The following is a 16,481-nucleotide window of genomic DNA, read 5'->3' on the forward strand; positions in this document are numbered from 1 at the left end:
TTTGCTGCAGGAAATAAGTTTCAAACAGTGTGTGATCCATTACACTGCGAGAAAAGATCAATTGTTCTTTATACATACAAGTCTTTCTTTTTTCGCTTTTTTTCCCACTTTTAAACAAGCTAATATGATTTCCTGTTTGTATCAACATGGTAGAATTTGTGCAAGAGCAATCATTATATACGACAATGCGTAACAGTGCTAAGACACAACCTGGGGGTATTTTGCAACTCATGGGATAGCACCTGTGCTAACTGGGACTGTTTATTTATTTGTTTGTTTATTTAGGAAAATTTATATTGCCACCTACTCATGGCGACTCAAGGCGGCTTACAGGAAATAAACACAATATAAAAGAAATCAAAAAGTAATAAAATAACACACACTCCAATCCCCCGATCCTGGCGACAACACATACTATATTGGAATGGAGAGCTTTTAGTACTGCAATATCTCAGAAATACAGAATAACAGAGCTGGAAGGGACCTTGGAGGTCTTCTAGCCTAACCCCCATGCTTGAGCAGGAGACTGCCCTTGCTGTCAAGAAATTCATCTTTAGTTCTAGGTTGCTTCTCTCTCCTTGATTAGTTTCCAACCGTTGCTTCTCGTCCTGCCTTCAGGTGCTTTGGAGAATAATTTGACCCCCTCTTCTCTCTGACAGCCCCTCAAAATACTGGAACACTGCTACTATGTCACCCTAGTTCTTTTTTTTTTTTTTTTTTTTTTTAGATATATCTAGAGCAGACATGTCAAACACAAGGCCCGGGGCCCAGATGCAGCCCGCAAAGTGATTTCATGTGGCCCGTGAAGCCATCCTGGAAACAGAGAGGGAACGGCCCCCGCTGCCTTGGCCCTGGCCCAGGCCAGCCGGGAGCCAATGTACAATTTTGTGGTGGCCATGTCTATGCTGAAATGCATTCAGTCTTAGCTCCACAAGGCCGTCTGGAAACAGCGAGGAACCAGCCCCTGCCGCGTCGGCCCCGTCCCCTGGGTGCATGCTGGGGAGGTGTAACCCTTTGTGAGGAATGAAGAAATGCACCATGGCCTGAAAGTGGCCAGCAAATGGCCCTCGCCTACTTCACATATCCGGCTTGATGGGCTCTTCCCTGGTCCCGCCCCCTTCTGCCAGAGACCCTCAGATCTGCCCTACTCCTGTCCAGGCCCCCACAGGCACCCTTGACGCGAACGATGTAGAGCTGGCCATGTCCACTCAGGAGGCCACACCCACTCCACCCACGCCCACTCAGTAGGCCACACACCCCCTCCCCCCGAGGGCAACCGCAGTGCTGATGCGGCCCTCAATGAAATTGAGTTTGACACCCCTGGTCTAGAGTTACCCAATTTCGCTAGGTGACATGCGATAGCTTTTCAATTACCGCATGTCACCTATAGAATTTGGTTTGTGTATGGGGGAAAATGACAGAGAGAGAGAGAGAGAGAGAGAGAGAGAGAGAGAGAGAGAGAGAACAAAAGACAGACAGAGGATGGAAATGTCGATCAATTGTTAAAAAATAAAGCAAACAAACAAAAGAGGTAGGAGTCCTTCGCTTCTGACATCTGCCCAGAAGAAGGAATTGTAGTCAAAAGCTGAAAAAAGCTCAACTTCTAGAAGGCACCCATTTATCTGAAATTATATAGGGCAGACATGTCAAACTCATGACGTCACATGATGTCACACAAGATATTGGGATGGTTTTGCCACTGCCAGCAATGGGGTGGGCATGCTTTCCGGATGAAACGTCCGGCCCGCAGGCCGGTAGTTTGACACCCCTGATAAAGGGTTTCCTACTTGAGCAGGGGGTTGGGGCAACCTTAAGCTGTGTGGACTTCAACTCCCAGAATTCCCCAATCACAGGTGGTGCCTCAGAACCAGTTAGTAGCAACCCCCTCACTGACTCAGCCATTGCAGTGATTCCCTTGACAACTGGGGCAAGGAACGTTGTAAAATGGAGCAAAATTCACATAACAACTGTCTCACTTAGCAACAGAAACATTGGCCTCAATTGTGGTCATACGTCGAGGACCACCTGTATCATAACTTTGGATCTCCCTTCACCTTCGGATTATTTTATAAACAGACATTCAGTTGAGCCACAAAAGGCAAAAATGAAGATTTGGTTCGAAAGATAATGTAGAACAGGGGTAGGCAACCTTGGCTCTTTTATGACTCGTGGACTTCAACTCCCAGAATTCCTGAGCCAGCCATGCTGAGGGGAAAGGCAGAGTTTCCAAGCTGAGCCATGCTGGCTGAGGAATTCTGGGAGTTGAAATCCACGAGTCATAAAGCAGCCTAGGCCTAGCCCAGAGGCAGGCAACCTTGGCCCTTTTATGACTGGTGAACTTCAACTCCCAGAATTCCTGAGCCAGCCATGCTGAGGGGAAAGGGAGAGTTTTCAAGCTGAGCCATGGTGGCTCAGGAATTCTGGGAGTTAAAATCCACGAGTCATAAAAGAGCCAAGGTTGCCTACCCCTGAATTGTAGAAGAACACACAGTCCTCCTTACTCGCTGTTGGGGAATTCTCTTACATTTATATATTGGGATTCTTTTCATCCTGAAACATGAATCATAGAAAAATAGTACTTGACTAAATCAAATGAAGCCGAAAAAGCTGCTTCGGGCAAGATATGCTACTATGCTTATAACAAATGTTGCATACGTGCACAAAACTTCCCTTTTGCGTCAAAAGAGGCTTGGTCCCAAGTAAGTATCTTTGCAACAGCTTGTACAGCAAGAGTTGACCTCAACGGGTTGAAAGAAAAAGAAGAAACAGAATACTATCAGACTTGGAACTTATTTTATCAATGGCTGGAGAAAAGAATAAAGATGAGGAATTAAATTTGTACCAGTGAATGATAAACTCAGACAACAAATTGTTGAATTAGTACTATTGAATTGTATGAAAAAAAATCAATAAAAATTTTACCAAAAAAAAAAAAAAAGAATTCTACCCATTGAAACCACAAAGGAAATTAAAAAAAAAATGTGGTGTGTTGACATGTGTTAACTTTGTTCGAATTATATACTAACTTTCTTACCTTACAGAAATACCAAATAAAAAATGTATCAGAAAGATTGCTACTCCATACAATAAAACTAAATAATACCAAATCTTAAATTTAAAAAGGAAATGCTCTGTAAAAGGGAGCATTTCAGTGTTTCAGTGTTTTAATAAATCTTGAGTGTCAACTTTTATTGAATATATTTTGTAATTAAATGTATTAAGATACTAAAAAATAAATAAGAGTTGGCCTCAACAGTTGGATTCTACACAAGGATCGTTAATGGTAATCTTTCATTTACAACCATTCCGTTAGTGGCCATTCAAAGTTACAATTGAAAACAAGTAACTTAGGACTGTTTTTCACAGTGACGACCGTTGCAGCATGTGATGTGATCACGGTCATGTGATCAAAATCCAGACACTTGGCAACTAGGCAGGTATTTATGGCAGTTGCACTGTCTCAGGGTCATGTGATCATCACTTGTGACCTCTCCAGCTGCCTTCTGACAAGTGACATCAATGGGGGAAGCCAGATCCACTTAATGACCACTTGATTCACTTAACGACTGCAGTTCTTTGCTTAACAACTGTAGCAAGAAAGGTCATAGCAATGGAAATGCTGGGCTCCATTGTGGTGATAGGCCGAGGTCTATCAATACATGTTTCATCTCCTTGGAACATCAGAGCTAGTTAAGAGTTATGACCATTAGTTCACACTGCCAAATCCCCAAAAATCTAGAGCAGTGGTTCTCAACCTGTGGGTCGGGACCCCATTTGGGGTCGAACGACCATTTCACGGGGGTCGCCAAACAACGCAGTCCACTACTTTTTCCCCCTTTTCCTTAGCTGTGCTACTCCCTTTTATTCTATTGGCTTTTGAAAGCCAATAGAATAGACTCTTGAATAGAGTCTAATTCTATTGGCTTTCAAAAGCCAATAGGAATTATCCAGGCTCTCTCTGCCCTGCTGAGCCCGCCAAAAGTCCCATTCTGCAAACGGTGCTGCACCAGTTGAGTAGTCCTCGACTTACGACCGGTTGAGTAGTCCTCGACTTACGACTGGTTGGGGGTTGCGGCATTAAAAAGGTTGAGAACCACTGATCTAGAGGGTAGTAGATTTGGGAAAATGTACTGTATTTTCCGGCGTATAAGACGACTCGGCGTATAAGATGACCCCCGATTTTGGAGACGATTTGCATGGTTTAGAAAGTCGTCTTATATGCCGGAAAATACGGTATCTAGAAATTTTTACACAAATAGATCAATTTAGGAGAGCACCGTTAAATTCCTCCAAATGGTGCTAGCAATGTAAGGTGATTTCTTAACATGAAAGATGAAAGTATGTTTCACAAGAGAAAACTATATATACATGGTATTTTTAGCTTACATTAAAAATTAACTATATGAATTTTTGTTGTTGTTTGGGGCTTATTAGTATGCAGCTCCCAGAACATGATGTGTTATGGATCTACATCCTGAGATAACAGTCTGTATTTATATAATTAAAGCATTCTAAATTTATTTTAATTGCTTTCTTACTGCTTGCACATTTTTCTTTCTTTTTTTACTCCCTGCTTTAGAAAGAATTCTGAAGTTTTTTTTTTTTTTAGTATTTCACATTAAAGGTATAATCCAATGAATGGATACTAGTAAAAGGAACTGGATATTCCACTGTGCAAAAGGTAGTATTAATAATGATAACAATATTGTTCTTGCAAGATTGAATCCGAAGTGTAATCGAAACAGGAAAAGCAAAAGGTTGGATATTGTGAAAAAAAATAGATGTACTTCAGTGCTTGCCGGTCTATAGAACAAACAAGGAGGACTGTGTGTTCTTCTACATTTATCTTTTGTACCAAATCTTAATTTTTTGTCAACTGAATGTCTATTTATAAAATAACCTGAAAGTGAAGTGAGATCCAAAGTTATTATACAGGTGGTCGTCGCCTTAGAACCACAATTGAGTCCCAAATATTTGTTGCTAGGTGAGACAAGTGAATTTTGCCCCGTTTTACAACCTTTCATGACACAATTGTTAAGTGAATCACTGCAATTGCTAAGTTAGTAACACGGTTGTTAAGTGAATTGGGCTTCTCCACCCCCCACATTGATTTTGCTTGTCAGAAGGTCACAAAAGTGGATCACGCAAACCCGGAACCAAAGCAACCATCGTAAATATGAAACAGTTGACAAGCAATCAAATTTTGATCATGTGACCATGGAGAGGCTACAATGGTGGTTAGTGTAAAAAACGGTCATGTCACTTTTTTTTTAGTGCAGTATGTATATATACTACTATAGCAGTGGTTCTCAACCTTTTTAATGCCACGACCCCCAACCGGTCGTAAGTCGAGGACTACCCAACCGGTTGTAAGTCGAGGACTTTCCCTGCCCGGGAGCACCGCGTATGCGTGGTGCTGCTCCCTGCTCCAGCCGAGGCGTAGCTGGCAAGCGGCAGAGACGGCGCAGGCCGACCACCGGCTGGGCCACCAGCTGACCCAGCCCAAGGGAGGTAAGGCACCCGCCAGGCCCCACGTGCACCAGCAACCCTCCCTGCGCCCACCGGTCTCCCACCTCCCACCCCTGGCCCTCTTTTACTTACATTTTTAGTAGTTGCTCAGCAGGGAGGGGTGGAAACTTCTAGACAGCTCACCTTCGCTGCAGACAACTTGCAGCACCGTTTGCAGACTGCGGCTTTTGGCGGGCTCAGCAGGGCAGAGACAGCCTGGACAATTCCTATTGGCTTTTGAAAGCCAATAGAATTAGACTCTATTCAAGAGAGTCTATTCTATTGGCTTTCAAATGCCAATAGAATAAAAGGGAGTAGCACAGCTAAGGAAAAGGGAGGAAAAAATGGCGGACTGCATGGTTTGGTGACCCCCGTGAAATGGAATTCGACCCCAAATGGGGTCCTGACCCACAGGTTGAGAACCGCTGTACTATAGTGTAGTTAGTGTGTGTGTGTGTGTGTGTGTGCGTGTGTGTGTGTGTATACACTATATATATACTACTATAGCGTAGTGTGTGTGTATATATATATATATATATGTATGCATGTATATATATACTATATATATACTATATATATACTACTATAGTGTAGTGTGTGTATATATATACTGCTCAAAAAAATAAAAGGAACACAAACGCATTTTTGCTTTTATTCTCAATATATGTATATATATATATATATATATATATATATATATATATATATATATATATTTGTGTGTATGTGTTTGTGTGTGTGTGTGTATCTGTATGTACACACACACACACACACACACACACACTTAGAACAGTCTTTGTCATCATCCAGAAAGAACAAACACAAGATAGTCAGGAACCCAGGAACATCATAAGGTAAATTAAAAAGTATACAGAACACACTGAAGAGAAAAAGGGAAGCCCCCCCCCCCTTCAGATATATATAAAGAAACTACAAGTTAGTGTCTCCGACTTCATCTGGACAGCTGCTGTGCAATTCCTTGACATATTCCCTACTGGTTGAAGGCAGAGGGACCTGAGTTTCTATTTGAAAGCCACCTGCAAACTCAGTTTGTACGCAATGGTTTATGCCAGGGGTCTTCAAACCTGGCCCTTTTATGACTTGTGGACTTCAACTCCCAGAACTCCTCAGCTGAGGAATTCTGGGAGTTGAAGTCCACAAGTCATAGAAGGGCCAAGTTTGATGAGCCCTGGTTTATGCTTTAGAGAATCTCTGGTGGTTTGATCATAGTTTATTTCTCTAAATGTCTCTCTCCTCGAGGTTTTTAAGAAAAGATTGGAGAACCATTTGTCTGAAATGCTATCGAGTCTCCTGCTTGAGCGGGGGGGGGTGGACTAATAGACCTCCAAGGTCCCTTCCAACTCATAATGATGATGAAATGATCTGAATTTTCTAAGACCTTTCTTATAAATATCTGCAGCAACCCACTGAAGCTGACACCATCCTCTCAGTATCCTGAACCCAGACTCTTCCAGATAATATCTCTGGGCTAAATAAATCACAACTTCGCCTTGGCGGTCCTCAATTTGCAATCATTCATTTAGTGACCATTCAATGTTACAACGGCACTGAAGAACATGACTTATGACAATGTTTCATTCTTACGACCACTGCTGCAGCCCCATAGTCACATGATCCAACTTAGGACTGTGTTTTACACTTGTGCTGCAGCATCCCCATGGTCATGTGATAGTCAGATGTTGGCCACTGACTCATATTTATGACACAGTCACAGTGTCTCAAGGACAACTGATCACCTTTTGTGACCTTCTGACAAGCAAAGTCAACACAGAAGCCAAGCTCACTTAACAACCGGGTCACTAACTGAATAACAGCAGTAATTCAGTTGCCAAGAAAGGTCGTAAGATGGGGCAAAATCCAGTTAACAAATGTCTAACTTAGCAACCAAAATTTGGGGCTCCGTGGTGGACGTAATTGGAGGATTTCCTGTGTTTTCCAAGGTGGATGTTGGATACACGTACTTGCAGTGGCAACTGACAGTCACTTCTCACACACCCCTCAGTTGTTTTTGCTGATTTTGAACAGAGGCACCTGAACCCAACCCCTTAATTCCAGAAGAAAATTACTATAGGTAGAAATACAGATTAGGGGAGACCTGGCTCATAAACAGCAACTGTGAGAGGGACCTTGGAATCCTAGTGGACGATCCCTTGACCATAAGCCAGCCGTGTGCAGCAGCAGCCAAAAAATCTAATGCAATCCTGGGTTGTATAAACAAAGGCATAGAATCAAGGTCACACAAGGTATTAGTGCTGCTTTATAAAATCCTAGTAAGGCCACCCCTGGGATACTGCAGCCAATTTTGGTCACCCTATCACAAAAAAGATGTTGAGAGTTTGGAAAAAATTCAGAGAAGAGCAACTAAGATGATCCAAGGCCTGGAGACTAAAAAATGCGAAGAACGGCTGCGAGACTTGGGTCTGGCTAGTCTAAAGAAAAGAAGAAATAGGGGAAACATGATAGCAGCGTTCTGGTATTTGAGGGGCTGCCACAAAGAAGAGGGGGGTCAAACTATTCACCAAAGCACCGGAAGGCAGGAAAAGAAACAATGGTTGGAAACTGACCAAACAGAGAAGCAACCTGGCATTAAGGAGAAACTTCCTAACAGGGAGGACAATCAACCAGTGGAACAGCTTGCATCCAGAAATCGTGGGTGCTCCATCACTGGAGGTTTTCAAGAAGTGATTGGGTAGTCACCTGTCTGAGATGGTATAGGTTCTCCTGCCTGAGCAGGGGGCTGGACTAGAAGACCTCCAAGGTCCCGTTCTATTCTATTCTATTCTATTCTGTTCTATTCTATTCTATTCTATTCTATTCTATTCTATTCTATTCTATTCTATTCTATTCTATTCTATTCTATTCTATTCTATTCTTATTCTTTCCTATATTCTGTTCTGTTCTGTTCTATTCTATTCTTATTCTTTCCTATATTCTATTCTATTCTATTCTATTCTATTCTATTCTATTCTATTCTATTCTATTCTATTCTATTCTATTCTATTCTATTCTTATTCTTTCCTATATTCTATTCTATTCTATTCTATTCTATTCTATTCTATTCTATTCTATATTCTGTTCTGTTCTGTTCTGTTCTATTCTATTCTATTCTTATTCTTTCCTATATTCTGTTCTGTTCTGTTCTGTTCTGTTCTATTCTATTCTGCCAGCAGGACATTAAAAGACAAGATATCTTCAATCCTATTTTCCTCAATGTAACAGCTCTGGGGACGGGGAGGGGGGGAGGACACACCGCTGTTATGAATTAAAAGGGCTATTTTCTTCTGCGTGCTGTAAGGTAACCCAATGCCTTGGGATGGAGCATTCAGGCATGTTTAAACTTAAATCGGCTGGTTAATTTGAGACGTGTTTGCTAAATGGCCCTAGGAGCGGATTTCACAGCCGTGGCAACAGAGCTGGTACCTTCTTCTCAAAGTCACTAAAGAACGGGGGGGGGGGGTGAGGAAAAAAAAAACCAGATTGTCAACAGCGGCTTTCTCTAGAGCTAATGATGTTAAAAAAAATTAGTCGACAAGCGTTTTTGGGTCCATTTAACAAACCAGCCCTACTGTTTTAGAAGTCTGGAGGTCTCATCCTTCCTTTTTAAAGCCAAGAGCCCTCTCAGCCTCCTCTGAAACACACACACACACACAAAGACACACACACAAAGACACACACACACACGCACGGGGGGGACACACACACACACAGACCCACAAAATAAGCTGAATGGTTAGACCGATTCATCAACGCAGCCTCCTAAATGCCTGAATAAGTCAATTGTATGCTCCCGTATAGATATCCCTGCAAATTTGGTCACAAAGATGCCATTAGCAACAGCATATGCTAAACACCTTTTTTTAAAAAAAAAAAAAATGAGGGAGAGAAAACCCAACAGGCATCATCTCCAAAATCTCCACCTTATCATATTTGCAAGCATTTTTTTTTCCGTTTGTGCAAAGGAAAACAAAACAAAACAAAACACCGGCAAAGGAGAGAGAGAGGGAGAGGGATGGAGGGAGGGAGAAAGAGAGAGAGAGAGAGAGAGGGAGAGAAAGGGGGAGAGAGAGAGAGAGAGGGGGGGGAGAGAAAGGGAGAGAGAGAGAGAGAGAGAGAGAGAGGGAGAGAAAGGGGGAGAAAGGGGGAGAGAGAGAGAGAGAGAGGGAGAGAAAGGGGGAGAAAGGGGGAGAGAGAGAGAGAGAGGGAGAGAGAGAGGAAGAGAGAGAGGGAGAAAGGAAGAGAGAGAGGGAGAGAGAGGGACAGATAGAGGGGGGAGAGTGAGAGAGGGAGAGAGAGGGAGGGAGAGAGAGGGGGAGAGAAGGAGGAAGAGGGAGAGAGGGAGAAGAAAGAGGGAGGGAGAGGGAGGGAGAGAGAGAGGGAGAGAAGGAGGGAGAGGGAGAGAGGGAGAAGAAAGAGGGAGGGAGAGGGAGGGAGAGAGAGAGGGAGAGAAGGAGGGAGAGGGAGAGAGGGAGAAGAAAGAGGGAGGGAGAGGGAGAGGGAAGAAGAGGGAGAGGGAAGAGGGATAAGAAAGAGGGGGAGAGGGAGGGAGAGAGAGAGGGAGAGAAGGAGGGAGAGGGAGAGAGGGAGAGAGGGAAAGGAGAGAGAGGAGAGAGGAGAGAAGGAGGGAGAGGGAGAGAGGGAGAAGAAAGAGGAGGGAGAGGGAGGGGAGAGGGGGAGAGAAGGAGGGATAGGGAGAGAGGGAGAAGAAAGAGGGAGGGAGAGGGAGGGAGAGAGAGAGGGAGAGAAGGAGGGAGAAGAAAAGGGAGGGAGAGGGAGGGAGAGAGGGGGAGAGAGAGAGGAGAGGAAGAGAGGAGAGGGAGGGAGGGAGAAATAGAGAGAGGGGAGGGAGGGAGAGAGAGGCACACACCAACACACAGGCTTGTCCGTAAGAAGTGAAATGGGATGAAAAAGTCGAAGAGGGTTCAAGTCACCAAACCCAATCCCAGCAGTGCAGTATATGGTGCTCCTGAAACGCTGGAAGGAAGACGACACGTTTCCACCCACCCACGTCCGAATGCCAACCTGGCCTTTTTTGCACTTGGACCCTTGAGACAAAAGAGAAGGGGGGGGAAGGAGGGGGTGGAGGGGGCACGGAATGGCTGGCTCCCTTTTGCTACTGCAGCTGTTGCTCTGTGTGTGTGCCATGCATGTGTGCATATGTTGGGGTAACAGCCAGCAGGGCTGAAGCCTTTTTTTTCCCCCCATTTCATCAGTGAACGTATCTCCCTTTACTGGCTCGACTAAAATGTTGGTTTTATGCCCACCCCTTTTCCCATTTGCCCGTCTCTGGTGAAGCACAGCGCAGGCTGTGATGATCGTGAACGGCTTACGACACTCAGCGAGCAGCAGGACCCTCTGCAAGTGTAGCTTCTTCCTACTGGGGCTGCAAGGAAGCCTCTCTCTCTTTCTCTCTCTCTTTCTGGCTTTCTCTCTTTTTTTTTCACCCCTTCTCCCTCTGCTCTTAAGCATCTTCTTGACAAGCCAAGGGAAGCAGGAATGGAAAATCTAGCCATTTTGAGCCCGTCCGGTTGGAAGATGGATTTTAAGCTGCCTCGTACAAAGATGCTCGCCGTTCCTCTCCAATGAAGGATGCTAAAGGGACTGTCGGATGCTGGGGAGCTGTCCAGAGTTTTGGAAGGGGGTCTCTCCTTCTTTCTCAGGTGTATTTTTTTTCCCCTCCTGCCCTCTCCCTCATCACGACACCGACACCCCGTACGAACTGCAGAGAAAAAGGACAGGGAGAGGAAGAGAATGGAAGGAAGGACGATCAACCGTGGTGATGCCCGTACTTCTCAAACTTGGTGCTGGGAGTCAGCTTCCAAATAAGGAGGAGGAAGGAGAGAAGAGAGAAAAAAAAACCCAGCAAGGAAAGAAAAAAAAAGATAGCTGGACATGCCTCTCGCCCTCCGAGATGAAGCAAAGTAGACATTGTGCGCCTGCCAGCCAAAAGCTGAAAGCGTCCGAATTTGTAGCAACAGAGAGCTCTTTTTAAGCCCTGCATATAATTAAGTCAAACACAAAGGAAGCTGCTGAATGGAGCTTGTCAATCTCTGCAACAGGGTGGGTAAGACACTTTTTAATTTCATTCTCTCGTGGAGAGGGGTGCTTTTCCCTCCCCCCCCATAATTGTTTTCGTCTTTGCCGCGGTATCTAAAAATGGACAGATTCTCGTGTACCTTTTGAATGCTTCTGAACTTTAAAAGGCTGTAATACAGAGTCTTGCATGCTGCATTTATGCCCCCCCCAAAAAGCCTCACCAAGCCCAAGATTTGGCCTGATGACTCTCTTATTTTTGCCTGTGCCCGTCCCCTTGCCCTTTCGCTGACATATGGTGGGATGTAGAATTTATACAGAGAAAAGCAAGGGACCAAGTCAAAGATTCAATGGACTTTCTCAAGCACATTTGGGGATATTCTCGCTAATGGATTTCCTTCTCATTGGGGTCTGTTTAAACTGGCTGCTGAAAAAGCCCCCAGGATTGATCCTGTGTAGCCTGGGTGTTTTGTTAAAAATGCTTCCAGCCGTGCACACTGGGTGTCCGCAGCTTTGTCGGTGCGAGGGCAGGCTTTTGTACTGCGAGTCGCTGAACCTCACCGAGATGCCGCACAGCCTGTCGGGCGTGATGGGTTTGTCATTGCGGTACAACAGCCTTTCGGAGCTGCGTGACGGACAGTTCACTGGGTTAACACAACTCACGTGGCTCTATCTGGATCACAATCACCTTTACTCCGTCGAGGCACACGCTTTTCAGAAGCTCCGGCGAGTGAAAGAGCTCACGCTGAGTTCCAACAAGATCACCCAACTGTCCAACAGCACTTTCCGGCCGATGCCAAACCTGCGCAGTGTGGATTTATCCTACAACAATCTGCAGGCTTTGGAGCCGGACCTGTTCCACGGCTTGCGCAAGCTCACCACGTTGCACATGCGGTCCAATGCCCTTAAGTTCGTGCCTGTTCGGATCTTCCAAGACTGCCGCAGCCTCAAGTTTCTCGACATAGGATACAATCAGTTGAAGAGCCTGGCTCGCAACTCTTTCGCGGGCTTGTTCAAACTCACCGAGTTGCACCTGGAGCACAACGACTTGGTGAAAGTCAACCTGGCCCACTTCCCCAGGTTGCTCTCTTTGCACTCTCTCTGTCTCCGGAGGAATAAAGTCACCCTTGTGGTGAATTCCTTGGACTGGGTATGGAAATTGGAAAAGATGGACCTCTCCGGCAACGAGATCGAATACATTGAACCTCACGTCTTCGAAAGCGTACCTCAGCTCCAGTCCCTTCAACTGGATTCCAACCGGCTCACCTACATCCACTCCAGGATCCTCGATTCCTGGAAGTCTCTGGTTAGCATCAGCCTGTCGGCCAACGCCTGGGATTGCGGCCGAAACATCTGCGCCTTGGCGTCTTGGCTCAGCACTTTCAAAGGCCGCTACGACAACAACTTGCTCTGTGCCACCCCTGAATACGCACAGGGCGAGGACGTCTTGGATGCTGTTTATGCTTTTCACTTGTGTGAAGATGCGACGGACCTCACCACCAATGGGGATCTCCTCTCTGCCGTGGTCAACCAGAGCGACCCGACCGCCGGCTATAGTCCTTCAACTCTGAACTCTGACCTGCGGGAGACCGAAGGGGATGGAACCACCGACGCTGTGACCCTCACCGTCCCCAACGAGAAGACTGAGAATGCCGTCCAGATCCACAAGGTGGTGACAGGGACAATGGCCCTCATCTTCTCCTTCCTCATTGTGGTTTTGATACTGTACGTCTCCTGGAAGTGTTTCCCCGTCAGCCTCAGGCAACTGAGGCAGTGTTTTGTGACCCAGCGTCGGAAGCAGAAACAAAAACAGACTATGCATCAAATGGCTGCCATGTCAGCCCAGGAATATTACGTTGATTACAAACCCAACCACCTCGAAGGAGCTCTGGTGATTATAAACGAATATGGATCCTGTACGTGCCACCAGCAGCCAGCAAGGGAATGTGAGGTGTGATTTTAATTTTTATTTTTTTTTCCCCCTCCAATGGGGGGGAAATTTCACTTGGTGTGTGCAACCAAACAGCAGTGGTCAAATTAAAAAAAAAAAAAAAGACAGTTCAATAAGGGTTGACTTGAGCTTATCAGGACCTTTGTGTGCCGAAAATGTTTTGTTTTTGTTTTGTTGGGTTTTTTTTTTTTTTAAAAAAAGGAGCTGTCCCAAAAGACAGAACACGTTAGCTTTATTGTGGCTAAAATCCTTCAAGACGTTCAACTTTCTGAAATGAGTTTATTTCCTATAACAGCTCTCTGTGAAAGATCGGTCGATAATCAGAAAAAGCAAGTGTAAAAATAAAAAAGTAACAATTGCTGATTTTTTTTTTTGTAAAACCACCACCACAAAAAAAAAATGTTTAAAAAAAATAAAAGCAAAAATAGCATTTACAATTTTTACAGGCTGTTGTACAGTATCTGAATTCTTAACTCTGTTGGGATGGGAAGGTGGATTTAATTTCTCTCACCCAGACTGCAAAATCTGGGCTCCAAAACAAGCCATAATGAAACAGAAACTTAAAGGAAAGGAATGGCTTGGTTGAGAATTATGTGGCTAGTTGTACTATGTGACTGTTGAATTCAATAGCACAATGTTGAAAACAGTGTGTTTGATCTCAGTCTGCTATGTAATCTATCATTATATGCACTCTTAATTTGCACCTCCCACAGCTTTGCCCCGTGTTCAAAAGACAGGTCTCTTGGGCGCAAAGGTACCCCAAAATTTATTTAGGACACCCCCCCTCCCCGTCCCAACCCAAAGCCTTGTGTTCTCAGCTTGCATTAAAAAACCAAAATGATTTCCATCAAAGTTTCACCATTGGAGATGTGGGATGGAGTTAGCACTGTTTTCCTCGGGTACCCCCTATTTTTCAGATTTTATACTCATAATTGCACAGCTCAGAGAGATGCAGAATTTTAAACTATGTGGCCTACCGAGCATTGAGGCAAGACCACAAACCTATTTGCACTGGGGGGAAACTCTTGATTTGTGTTGTTCACAAAGGTTCGGGGCAATCTTAATCCAGCAGGCCACCTTTGACCATAGGACAATTCGCATTTAGCTAGGGTTGATCTTAGTTTCTCACCAGAAAGATTCAAATAGACCCCTGCATCCCGTCGCCTAATCGACAGGCTGATACCTGGCTAATTGATATGCTTAAAATAATAATAAAAAACCAAAAAAAAAACACACAACGAAACACAATTTACTTGTCGTTCTAACCGTTAGTATAACTAAGTGGAAGCAACTGTTAGCCTGGTGATCATCAAAGCTATTTCACTGCCTTTTTTCCTGTCCTTTTTTCAAAAAGGTCTGGATGATAACTGTTCTCTGTTGCTTCTGTTTACGACCAAGTCAGCAAACAATCGTTTAAACCCTTCCAGGAGCCGGGCACTTCTTTAAGGCTGCTGCTTGCTTTTGAACAAAAACTAAGACAACAACAACAACAAAAATGCAAACAAGAGAAGACAGGTGTCACTCACACTCAGCTTGATATCAATGTCTTCGTATTTGGATGAAAAAAAAGGAGGGGGGAAATTTGGTAGCACAGACAGACAGATTGGGTTGGCGTTTTCAAAAAAAAAAAAAAAACGGCAGATGCAAAGGCTGGGGAATTCTCTTCCATTTAATTAACTTAAAATGTCGTTGCTTTGAAGGAGGAAGGATAGACTTTCTGCCTGGGCTGAGACAGACTTCCCTTCTCATTCTTGCCCTGTTCCTTTCTCCTCTCCAACAAGACAACCAACGCCTTGTAAATCAGAACTTTCCTTATGCCTGCCCCCAAAATTGGTCTTGTGAGGTTTTTTTTTTCTCTTTTTTTTTGACAACAGTTGAGTTCTCCAAGACACTTTTTGGCACCGTCAAGAAGCTACTGATCTCCCACCAAGTGATCCAAGGAGCTTTGAAATGACATGGCAAAGCCCCACCTCGGATTAAATGTGCATTTCCCCCCCACTACTTGCTACACTATATTTCACTAATGGCTTTGCTGTTCTGTAGCACGATCATGGACAGCCTCCTGCTGGAATAAAGATGGAATATACCTCTCTCTCTCTCTCTCTCTCTTTTTTTTTTACTTTTTTCTGAGGGATATGCATAATTATCTATCCCCCCACAGCACCAAGAAGGAATCATATCCATTTGATTTCCCACAGCAAGCTTCCTTCTTTGATACTGTGGGTGTCACACAGCTCTTACAATGCTCCAGAGATCCATGGTTTTTATTTCTGGGCCCCTTTGAACATACATGTATTTACTTATCTATGGATCAATCAATTACATTGCTAATTCATCTAGGAACTAAGGCCACCGAGATAGATTGCAAAAACGACCGAGTACTTCCAGAGTTTTTATATATCTAAAAAAGCATTGCTGTTCTTCAAGGCCAATAAAATCCAGTTTTTTGGTTTTTCTTTTTTTTTTTTTTTTTTTTTTTTTTTTTTGCTTTTGGGCACCCTTAATCATATATTTATTCACTGGAACAATTAATCAGTGGAACTACCTGCCTGCAGAAGGGGTGAATGCTCCAACACTGGAAGTTTTTAAGAAGAGACTAGACAGCCATTTGTCTGAAATGGTATAGGCTTTCTTGCCTGAGCAGGGGGTTGGACTAGATGACCTCCAAGGTCCCTTCCAACATTATTATTATTGTTGTTATTTATTATTATTATTATTATTATTATTATCGTCATCATCATCATTATTTTTATTATTATATCTATTGGTTAATTAATTACCTTGCTAATTCATCTAAGAACTAAAAACCCCTAGACAGATTGCAAAACTACTGAACACTTCCAAAGTTTGTTTGTGTGTGTGTGTGTGTGTGTGTGTGTGTGTACACACACATACACACACATATACATTATACATACACACACACACACACACACACACATATGCATTGTATGCTCCCTCAAAAGCAACA

General features: G+C 44.0%; 1 protein-coding gene across 1 annotated transcript; it reads left to right on the forward strand.

Moving 5' to 3' along the window:
• Positions 1-10,351: 10,351 nt before the first annotated feature.
• Positions 10,352-16,153, forward strand: LRRTM1 (leucine rich repeat transmembrane neuronal 1). The gene has a single exon (XM_039333712.1). The coding sequence runs from the start codon at positions 11,855-11,857 to the stop codon at positions 13,514-13,516; it is 1,662 nt and encodes a 553-aa protein (XP_039189646.1). The 5' UTR covers positions 10,352-11,854; the 3' UTR covers positions 13,517-16,153.
• The last annotated feature ends 328 nt before the right edge of the window (positions 16,154-16,481 follow it).

This window comes from Crotalus tigris, unplaced genomic scaffold, assembly GCF_016545835.1.
Source record: "Crotalus tigris isolate CLP2741 ecotype Arizona unplaced genomic scaffold, ASM1654583v1 scf7180000024506.7606697, whole genome shotgun sequence".
Taxonomy (NCBI): Eukaryota; Metazoa; Chordata; class Lepidosauria; order Squamata; family Viperidae; genus Crotalus; species Crotalus tigris.

What these genes read in the sequence shown, in the direction of transcription:
- LRRTM1 (XM_039333712.1), top strand. Translation starts at nt 11,855, where the DNA reads ATGGTGGGATGTAGAATTTATACAGAGAAAAGCAAGGGACCAAGTCAA.